General features: G+C 61.0%; 1 protein-coding gene across 3 annotated transcripts in view; it reads left to right on the forward strand.

Annotated features, from left to right (window-relative positions):
- Positions 1-10,692, forward strand: part of DUSP9 (dual specificity phosphatase 9) — an 11,137-nt gene extending 445 nt beyond the window's left edge. For 2 of the 3 annotated variants that reach the window (XM_034649769.1, XM_034649770.1), the window contains exons 2-4: positions 4,946-5,347; positions 6,576-7,025; positions 7,332-10,692. In XM_034649769.1, coding sequence (XP_034505660.1) covers positions 4,981-5,347; positions 6,576-7,025; positions 7,332-7,657 — 1,143 coding nt within the window. In that variant the 5' untranslated portion in view covers positions 4,946-4,980 and the 3' untranslated portion in view covers positions 7,658-10,692. Of the gene's footprint in view, positions 1-3,046; positions 4,378-4,945; positions 5,348-6,575; positions 7,026-7,331 lie in introns of those variants that run through there. The other variant, XM_034649771.1, reaches the window with a different exon arrangement.
- Positions 10,693-11,023: the final 331 nt, after the last annotated feature.

The following is an 11,023-nucleotide window of genomic DNA, read 5'->3' on the forward strand; positions in this document are numbered from 1 at the left end:
CACCCAACCTGGCCGCCCCCTCCGACTTGAGCTCCTCCACCCCGCACCCCAAAGTCTTGCCAGCGCGCACCCCACGGGGCCGACGCACGCGCCCCTGCGAGACCCACTCGATCCTGCCACCTCACACCCCCCGCATCCCGCCGGTGCACCTCCCCGTCCTCTGCCACGCACATCCCCTGCCACTTGCACGCGCGCGCACAAACCCCGCACCGCAGACCTAGTCCCTGCAGTGTACACAGCAGCAGCCCCTAACCCGCCACCCACCACTGCCCCAACTCAGGCTAGCACCTATCCCAGACCGTGCCCTGCCTCAGTACACACCCAGGCACGCGCACGCGCGCGCGCACACACACACACACACACAGGAGCGCGTGCGCGTACACACACACACACACACACACACACACGATACATCCCTGCCATATCTGCACTAACATAGCTCCCCTCGCCGTGCCACCACCATCTCCAACTCCCCCATATGCTCATTACAAACACCCCACCCACGTTCCCAGCCCAGAGACACTGCAATCCACCTACCCCTGAGTGAAGCCCCAAAACTAACTCCTGCCCCAGCAGCTGACACTCCCCACGCCCCACAGCCAGGCCCATTCCCCAGGCACACGCCTCTTGCCTCCCCAGCGTGCACACTCATACACCCCAACATGTATGCACACCTGCTGGATTTACACTCTCCAGCACCCTGCCCCAGCCCCATCGCAAATAGCCCGCAACACCCCCAGCACATCCCTGAGTCCTTCCCACCACCACCCCCTGGCACCTGGCACATGGGCTGTAGAGGCTGCAGCGTTTGGTGGCATCCCTGCCAGGTGCCTCTGTCTCGCCTTTGGCAGCAACAGCTCACCGTCCTGAGGCCCCCTAGGTGCCTTGCTAAACAGACCTTGAGTCTCCCCAGCGACTGACTTAGCCTCTTCCCTAAGAGATAAAGAAGGCACTTGGGGAGCAAGGTACCGTACTTAGATGTCCGGCACGAGTGGGGTGGGGGAGGGGAGGAAGGGCGAGGCGGCCCAGCTGGGACCGAAGAAACGCCAGTTGCCAGGCACGCACGTAGTAGGTCGGTTCCACGAGGACAGGAGTCTGCTGCGGTCTGTGCCTATTTGCATGTGCGGTGAGGGGAGGGTCGTGTGTGCTTGTGTGCTGTGCTTGTCTGTGGGGTGGGGGAATGTGTGTGACCCTCTGAGAGAAAAAGCAGATCAGCACCCTCCTAGGCTCCCTCATGCAACAATTGGTTTCATTCATTCATGACTTCTTTGTTAACAAGCATTTCTTCCGCGAGCGCGCGAGCGCCGGGGCGGCGTATGCCAGGCCCTGCACTGGGGGCTGGGGCCAGCTTGGGGCCGGGCGCACACCCGCTCCTGCCTTGGAGGAACTCCCAGTCCAGCGAGCAGACGGACCAGGAAAAGCAGAAAGCCATCCCCAGCGGAAAGTGGATTTGGTGGAAAAGACACTGGATTTGGCAGGGACGCTGTCGCTAGGACTTGTGCTCCTGGCCATGTGACTGGGCCGCGACAGCCGAAATCCTGCCATTTGGCCCGGCGGGAACCGTGCATTTCGGGGTGAGGGGGTGAGGCGGGGCGCCGCTCTCCGGAGGCTCGGGAGACCAGAGGGCGCACGCGGCGCGCGCGGGGTCTACGGGCTGCGTCGTCCCCGCGGCCTCCCAGGGGCATGGGCGGAGGCCGGGGACGCCCGGTGGGAGCTGGGGGCGGGGCCGGCGCCCAGACCTGGCGCTACAGGGGGCCCGAGTGCCGGCAGGCCCGGCTAGAGTCGGGGGGTGGGGGGCTTGGCTGCGCTCAGCCCTGCAGTGCGGAGGTGGCAACAGGTTCCAGTTTGTCCTGCTGCTGGCGCAGCGGGCGCTGCTGGCGCCGGGCACCGAGTTCTCACTTGCGAGATTGAATACCGCCCCCCCCCAGCCGTTTTCTCCTGGTTGGTGGGCTTGCCAGCGGCGGGAGCAAGGTGCAGGGGAGCCACTCTTAAGGCGTTGGGAGCCGCAGGCTATGGCACAACCCCACTCCGGGGGGAGTTTCTTGGAGCCAAGCTTCCTCTCCCTTCACCGGTGCGGAAGTTGCCTACTCCCCCCTCCCACGCCCCGTCCCCATCATCTTCCCACACAGACTCCCCTCGCCTCCTCCAGGGACCCTTCTCCAGAAAGCATGCCTGGGCACCTCAGGAGCCCCAGACTGCAGTTCTTAGGCATTGCAGCTTCAGAGAACTGAGGCCTGGAGCACAGAGGAAGGAGACAACAGGAAGGCTGCCCAGAGGAGGGCACCTGGAGGGGGGGTGTACCTGAAAAAGGAGCAGAATCTGAACAGGCCACAGAGGATGGAGGCCTGGGCTGAGGGCAGGAGGACACAGCATAGCTCCCTGAGGCCCCTGGATGCAGCCAGTAGGACTCATCCCAGAGGCCACGCCATGGTAGGCTATAGACAGAGATGAGTCCCAGGCTGGCAGCCCCCTGGGCCAGGGAGGAAGGGAAGGAGGGGGACACCAGAGGCCCCTTTGAGGGCCTGGTTCTCTGTGACCTGTCCTCTCCTTGGTAGTACTTCCTGAGTTTTCTCTTTTTACACTGTGGCTTAGGAGAGGGGTCTTCATCTGTGCCACTGAACTTGATTATCCTAAACGCTGGCCTTCCAGTGGTTTTGCGTCCTTCACACCTTAGTTACACATCTCATGGTGCCCATCCTGTATGCCTTCTTTTACTTAGTTCCTTGGGATAGATTCCCAGAAGTGGCCAGAGGGTGTAGATTTCGTCCTAGCTCTGGATGCATATCACCAAATCCATTTCCAGAAGGGCCATACAGAGAGAGAACCCTCCAGCAACCAACAATAGAGCAGCAGGCTGATTTCGCAGCACCCTTGGCAGCCCTGGGCGTGCTCACTTTGAGAACATTTTACCCATGTAACAGGTGGGGAGTGTTACCTTGCTTCTTAAATTTGCCTGCCTTCCATACCTGAGCTCGAACCTCTCCCCAACGGTCCTGTACCCAGTTTTGTTTCTTCCCTCATGCAGTCTTTTCTGGTTCCTTGCCCATTTATCAGAGTCTTAGCCTTTTAATTTGTATGAGCTTTATCTTATCTGCTGTACATTTTCCTTCAACTCTGCTGTTTACTTTCGATGGGTTTTAAGCAAGGAAGGGGCATTTATCACACCCAGCATTATCTTGTTCAGTCTCCCTGCTTATTACTGACCTATCGGGCTAAACTGGGAGTGCCGTGCAAGCAGGGACCCTGTGTATCCTGCCCGCTTGTCATCCTGTGTCCATGGAAGGTATGGAGGCCATTGGCCTTTGATAAACAAAGGTCTGGTCCAGGGAAGAGAGGGGTGGGGGGTGGTTGAGGCTGACAGGCCTCCCAGGAGGCAGGGAGAGAGGGCTTTGGAAGCTGGGACGGCGACCCGGTCAAGAGTTGGCCAGTGCAATCCCTCGGCTAGTGCAGGAGCAAGGGGAAAAGTACAGGTGTAAGAGATCAATTTAAGTAGAAGCTACCTGGCCCTTGACCAGGGAGGAGGCAGAGGGAGATGCCAGGGATAGCTCTCAGGAGAGTAACTTGGTAAGAGCAGAGCACCCCAGTTTAGGACTGGAGGCTCAGAGCTCCTGGCTGCCTTGGATCACGCCTGTGCGAGGGAAGCCCTGGGGGATCCCCAGAAGCTGTCACCTGCCCGCCTAGCCCTTGCGCAGAGTTCCAGGCCAGAAGATAGCAGTGAGTTTCTGGTCTTGCTTCCTCCTCCCCTCCATGATTTCAGTGGCATCCCACAGTAGCCCAAGGTGGTGGCTATGATGAGCCCACTGTATAGATGGGGTCACTGAAGTCGAGCCGGAACACATGACGGTCCAGGGTCAACGAGTGAGTGGGGCTGGAGGCAGCCTCTGGGACAGGGGCACAGGGCTCTTAGCCCTCCCCCTCCCCCTGCCTCCGGCTGCGGACTGGCACAAGGCAGAAGAACCGAGGCTGGTCCCCTGCTGGGCCCCTGACCTGCCCTTGGCCTCTGCCCCGGCCCTGTCCCGCTCCGGTGGAAGCCCCAGCTCAGCGCGCCACTTGGGGGCCCACCCGACTGCTTCGCTGGCACCCGTTGGCTCGCTGGGCCCCCTGAGCCCGCCCCCACTGCCCCGCCCCTCCAAACGGCCACTCCACGTCCAAAGGCAGCTGCTTCCAAGGTGGAAGCTGGGCCCCGCTGCCAGGAGGCCGCCGGCTTGAGAGCGGCGCGGGACTCGGCTTCCACGTGCGCGCCTGCTCTGCCACCCCACCGTCTTCCCGGGAGGCCGGGTCCCGGGACGCGCCTACCAGGGAACGGCGCCCCGCGTCGCGCGCTGGCCTCGGCTCGGACGTCAGCGCGCGGCCGCCCGCCGCCCGACCACTCTCCAGGTCTCTCACCTCCCGTTTTCTCCTCCCGGGGGCCACCAGGGCCGGGGCAGCTCCGAGAGGGCCGGCTGAGGCCCTTCACCTCGGCACCACCTCTGCTCTCCGGGTCCGCCTCTCACACGCGCACGTCCCCAGAGCCGCAAGCTTGAACTTGGGGAGCGACTGCAGGCAGGCCGAGCGACAGCTGCTGGAAGGGGGTGTGAAAGGAGGTGGCCGAACCCTTGAGCCGCCCCAGAAGGGGCCGGGAAAGGACCCGCCGCTCTCAAAGGGCCCATTGGACGCCCGGCCTTCCTCTTCTGGGGGACCTCTCACACGTCCCTTCCCGGAGCGGGCAGCAGCGCCGGGCGCCCGAGTGGCCGCCTGGGGCGATTTCCTTGGGGAGCCCGAGGCGCCTTTCCGCGCCTCCTCGCTGTGGAAGGCGCGCGAGGAGAGACCTGGGCGGTGGAGGGGTGTCTCTGCGGGACCCTAGGCGTCCGCCTGCACGATACGAGCTCGGCCTCACGTCTTGGCCCCTCGGCGGCCGGGCGCGGAGGACGCGGGCTCACGCGGCGCGCCTGCCCTCTCTCCGCAGCGCCGGCGGTCCGACGTGCCAGGAGCCGCGAGCCCATGGAGGGTCTGGGCCGCTCGTGCCTGTGGCTGCGCCGGGAGCTGTCGCCCCCGCGGCCTCGGCTGCTGCTCCTGGACTGCCGAAGCCGCGAGCTGTACGAGTCGGCGCGCATTGGCGGGGCGCTGAGCGTGGCCCTCCCCGCGCTGCTGCTGCGCCGCCTGCGGCGGGGGAGCCTGTCGGTTCGCGCGCTCCTGCCCGGGCCGCCGCTGCAGCCGCCCCCGCCCGCCCCGGTGCTCCTGTACGACCAGGGCGGGGGTCGGCCCCGGCGCGGGGAGACAGAGGCCGAGGAGTGGGAGGCCGATTCGGTGCTGGGCACCCTGCTCCAGAAGCTGCGAGAGGAAGGCTACCTGGCATACTACCTACAGGGTAGGTGCGGGCGCTGGTACGGGGGAACCGGCCTGGGAAGGACCCTGGGCCCTGGGAGGAGAGGCCACACCTTCCAAGGGGATTCCTAATTCATTTGACCTTGGGCCAGCCCACGCTTATTTCGTCTAAAGTGGAGGTGAGATCCCCTCCCCTGAGCACGACCTTGGGCAAGCTCTTCACCCTGGGGAGCCCCAGTTTCTGAGTCTGGAAAATGGGGAGATTCGGGCTGACCTGCCTTGGTTTAGGGGATGCTCAAGAATGGGGTACCAAGTGCAGGCTCCCAATTTCTACCCCCCCCCCGGGGTTGACGTCACCACCTCCTGCGGCTGCTCACTGGCAGAGGAGGCAGGGGCCACAGGAGGCCAAATCCCGCTCTGCAAAGTCTCCAGAAATGGGAAGTGGAGAGAGAGAGAAAGAGACAGAGAGAGGAAAGCAGTGAAGGCAGAAGAAAGCAGAGATCCATCCCATCATAGTCATGGCAGGGCTGAGGGGTGGAGGGGCATAGGCTGAGACAGGCCTCTTGGCCCCTTGACGAGCCAAACAGACACCCAGAGGTCCAGCATAGGGACAGGGTTCCCATGAACTGACAGAGACGGCTCCCCACCTCCCCCATCAAGGGGTGGGCGGTCATTGGACTGTTGTCCTTTGCTCCATTCCGAAGGCACAGGGATGCAGAAACATAGCAAGTTCTGGCTCTCCAGGCCCCACCCCTAGCCCAGGAAAATAGTTATCTGTAGATGAAGGAACTGCTGGCTTCTTGGGACTCTGAATCAACCCAGGTAGAATATTGCACTCTCTCCCAGGCTCCCACCTCTTGGGGTGCTCCTGGTGGGGCTAGATGGGAGGTGGCCACCCAGGCAGAAAACTCACACCTGAACCTTTCCCCCTTTTAACTGATGGTGCTTGTCCTCCCCAAAGTGGACAGTACATCTAGACTATGACCCCTCACGCCTGCCTCAGCTTGGCCCCGGGGCTGTAAAATCCTCTTTGGGGGGCTCTGCTAAGCCCAGAATCTTGCACCCCCAGCAGCACAGTGGGTACTCAGAGCTCAGCACATGAGGACACCAGTATGGATCAGGCTGCTGACTCCTGAGTTCCCTTTGGGAACATCTGAAAGCCCCCTTGGGTGTTGGAGTTGCCTGAGGTCAGTTCCCCATCCCCCCGCCAGGGGTGCTTGGCCGCCCAGGTGGCCACATCGACAGGGGACTCTCCCCTTCTCCCCTCTCAGGTGGTTTCAGCAGATTCCAGGCAGAGTGCCCCCACTTGTGTGAGACCAGCTTTAGCAGCCGTGGTGGCCCAAGCACAGCCCCGGTGCCCAGCCCAGTGGTGGGGCTGGGCGGCCTGTGCCTGGGCTCAGACTGCTCTGATGCAGAATCCGAGCCTGACCGTGACTCCATGAGCTGTGGCCTGGATTCAGAGGGTGCCACACCCCCCCCAGCGGGGCTGCTGCCATCCTTCCCTGTCCAGATCCTGCCCAACCTCTACCTGGGCAGTGCCCGGGATTCGGCCAACGTGGAGAGCTTGGCCAAGCTGGGCATCCGCTACATCCTCAATGTCACCCCCAACCTCCCTAACCTCTTCGAGAAGAACGGTGACTTTCACTACAAGCAGATCCCCATCTCAGACCACTGGAGCCAGAACTTGTCCCAGTTCTTTCCTGAGGCCATTGCGTTCATTGGTAAGTCTGCTGTGCCTTCCTCTTCCTGCCTCCCCGCGCTCCCACCAGGCCTGGCTCCTAGCCTCTACCAGCCCTCAGGAGGGCTCCTCCTAGGCTTAGCTACCATCCCCAGAGCCTAAAAGTGGAATGGCACTTCTGGGGTCAGGCAATGCTGGGACCAGCTCCCAGAGGCCACCAGCGAAAGCCCTAGGACTCCTCAGGCAGGACAGGGCTCCGAGGCCAAACGTGGCCCGAGCCACCCGGCTCTGAGAGCAGGGCGGGGCCGGGCCCCCGCACATCACACCGCCTCCCACTGCCCCCACCTAGATGAGGCCTTGTCCCGGAACTGCGGGGTGCTCGTTCACTGCCTGGCAGGCGTCAGCCGCTCCGTCACCGTCACCGTGGCCTACCTCATGCAGAAGCGCCACCTGTCACTCAACGATGCGTACGACCTGGTCAAGCAGAAGAAGTCCAACATCTCACCCAACTTCAGCTTCATGGGGCAGCTGCTGGACTTCGAGCGCAGCCTTCGGCTGGAGGAGAGGCGCACCCGGGAGCGCAGCAGCGGAGGGCAGGAGTCCGCCGCCTCCGACCCGCCCTCCTTCTTCACGACCCCTACCGGCGATGGTGTCTTCGAGCTGGACCCCACGTAGGGTCCCTTCCCACGCCCCCACCGGGTGCCCCTCGCCACCCATGTGCTGGGGGGAGGTGGGAGGGGGCTCAGCCAGAAGCAGGGGGTGGGGGGGGTTGAGCACAATACCTCATGGGAGGGCTGTTGGGAAGAGGTGGAGCCAGGAGCCCCTCCAGAGTGGCCTCGGGGAGAGACCCATCCTACCCACTTGAAACATCCACGGGAATCCTATTAAATGTGCCTATAAGCCGGGCCCAGGGCCACCAGCCTGACCCGCGCCGCTTTCGGGCGGAACCACGCTCCAGAACCTGCCTCTTCTGCGACTGTTACTTTTTTCTTTGGGGGGGGTGAGGGTGGGGGGAATTCCCATTCCAAGGGACCGTTCCAGGTGGCTGCCTGTTCCTGGGCCTCGAGCCTCCCTGTGGCTTTTCCCTTCAGGAGGGTGTGTGCCTGCTCTGGGGACCCGCTCCCAGTCCCACCCCTGTCCCCAAATGGCTGCTTCTGGGGAGGGGTTCACCGCCAGTTAGTCGCCTCCCTGCTTCTCTGCCAAGGGCTTAGGCCGCTTGGGGCTGAGGGCCTCCCTGGAGATGTGGGCTTGGAGGTGCACTGCCTGCCCGGCATCCGTGTAGACAGCCCCTCTCTGGGTGGCTCCTCGCTGGGCAGCACCGCAGGGGAGGGTGCTGGCCTGGGAGCTGCCCGAGCGGGTTCCCGGCCACACATCTGGCGCCCTGTTTATCCACTTGACGTTTGAAAAGATGCTTTTCTTTCCTCTTCCCCCAGATGTCTTAACGGGATCACTGGGGCTCTTTGTGACTGAGGGTGGCCAAACTGCTGCCAGAGGAGATGGGGGTCTCAGAGCAAGAGCTGGGGGCAGGGAAGGAGAAGAAGGAGGCCTGGATTTGGCCGCTGTGGGTCCCACATAGCCACGGTCGGTCTGGGGGGCAGGGAAGGGGCCAACCTGCATATACAGAGTCATTCATTGCAGGGCACACCCCTGGTGGGCGGCGTGCATGCACGTGTGTGCGCTTGTGTCAGCACTCACACACCTGGCCCAGGGCCAGCAGTCCTTGCTGCGGGACCATCTCACGCTTGGGAATCCACACCACGGTTGCTTTCTTTAATTGTTCCTGAATAAACACTTTCTGTAAGACACTGAACAGAGGGAACTGCTTCCAGAGCACCCTGCAGGGCTTGGGGGAAGCTGGGGAGGGAAGCCTTAGGAGAGGGGCGGGGTGCGTGGAGCCCCATGCTGGGCTGGTTGGGGACTTGAGCACTACCCACCCTCACGCCATTATTTCCCATCTGGCACCCATGCAGCCTGTTGGCCCAACCTCCAGCAGAGCCGCTCATCCACTCTTGACCCATTGAGCCCCTACACTGGGCCACACACTGCTAGGGACTGGGATGCAGCAGCGAGCCAAAGACGCCTACTGCTCAGAGCTGACTTCCTGGAGGGGCAGGAGAGACACTAAACAACAGACACCAATGGTGCTGAGAGAGCGAGGGAGCGGGGACCCAGCAGTGACCACAGGGTTTGGCAGCTGAGCCCCAAGACTCTGGTGTGGAGTCAGAGCCAAGCCTCAGGGTGAGCTGATGGGAGCCACATAAGGACAGGAGCTGGGGAGGGATAGGGGCAGACTCGCATGTCCAAGCTCATGTCCCTGTGGCTGACACTGTGTGGAATTTGGTCCTTGGACGGCAAAGGCCACCTGAAGTGACAAATGAGGCTTGCTCTTTCCTGGCTTCCTGGCCTCAGCTCTGGACAACTCCAGGGCCTTCTGCACCCCGAAGCTGGAGTGGTCCTTCCAAAGCCATGATTCCTGGGGCATCTGCATGGTGCAGTCGCTTTAGTGTCCAGCTCGTGGATTTGGCTCAGGTCATAATCTCAGGATCATGAGATCGAGCCCTACATCGGACTCCATGCTCAGTGGGGAGTCTGCTTCCTCTCTCCCTCCCCCTCTGCCCCTCCCCCCAGTCTTGCACACACACACACTCTCTCTCAAATTAATAAATCTTTAAAACCATGATTCCCAACCACAGACACATGGCAAGAGGTGGAAGGGAAGCTGGAGGGTGGGTGGGGACAAGTGCACTATAAGCATGTAGCGGAGACTGTGTGTCCAGAGAAACTCTCCTGGTCCAGGACCCCTAAAACCATTTGAGTAAATGGCTGAGCTGGTGGGAAAATAAGAGAAAGTCTCCAAGGTCAGAAACAATGAGGGTCCTTGAGTCCAGAGGAGTGAGACAGCCCCTGGGTTGGCACCTGACCAGGGGGCATCTACACCCAGGAACCAGGACCCCAGGCCACCTCTCCCCATTAGACACCCTCTTCCTATAGCTATCCAGATGCTTCCCATGGGAGCTGGGAGATGATTCCTGGGCCCCCACATAAGACCCATATTCTCGAAGGGCAATGATCTCAATAGGCATGGTTGGCAGAATACTGGCCCCCCAAAGATGGCCACATCCTAAGTCTGGGCCCTTGTGAATACGCTTCCTTAAGCGGCAAAAAGGACACGGCAGATGTGATTAAGTCAAGGATCTTGAGATGGGGAGACTGTCCTGGATTATCTCGGTGGGCCCGAACACCATCATATGCATCTTTACAAGGGAAAGAGGGACGCAGGAGAGTGAGAGGAGGAGACGTGGCAATGGAAACAAGGGTCAGAGCCAGAAAGATGGGAAGAGGCTACACTGCTTGCTCTGAACATGGACAAAAGGGCTGCAAGCCAAGGAATGCAGGCAGCCTCTAGAAGCAAATCGGCAACAGGTTCTTCCGTCTGGTCTCCCGAAGGAACACGGCCCTGCTGACACCTCGAGTTTAGTTCAGTGAAATCTATGTTGCATTTCCGACCTCCAGAACTGTGAGAGAGTTTCACACAGCAGCAGCAGCAACTGAATACAACTGGTGACCTAGAAACAAAATAGCCCACCAAAAGAGGGCTGGCTGCTGGGGCACCTGGGTGGCTCAGTCCTTAAGCGTCTGCCTTCGGCTCAGGGCGTGGTCCCGGCGTTCTGGGATCGAGCCCCACATCAGGCTCCTCCGCTGGGAGCCTGCTTCTTCCTCTCCCACTCCCCCTGCTTTTGTTCCCTCTCTCGCTGGCTGTCTCTCTCTGTCAAATAAATAAATAAAATCTTCAAAAAAAAAAAAAAGAGGGCTGGCTGATCTTGACCTTGGATCTGGGTAAAGTGGAAAAAGAGGGAAATTTGGCCCTCAAGAATTTATAGCCACACGGTGAAATTTTAATTGAAAGGATCAAGGCATATACAATACTTGATGTTCCAGAGTTTTTTTTCTTGGAGGAGCTAAGGGACAGTGATCTGTGGGAGCACAGCTCCAGGATTTGTCTGGAAGCTTCCTTTGCTTAGCTTGCACACAGATTTTGCT

This window comes from Ailuropoda melanoleuca, chromosome X (genome assembly GCF_002007445.2).
Source record: "Ailuropoda melanoleuca isolate Jingjing chromosome X, ASM200744v2, whole genome shotgun sequence".
Classification (NCBI taxonomy): Eukaryota; Metazoa; Chordata; class Mammalia; order Carnivora; family Ursidae; genus Ailuropoda; species Ailuropoda melanoleuca.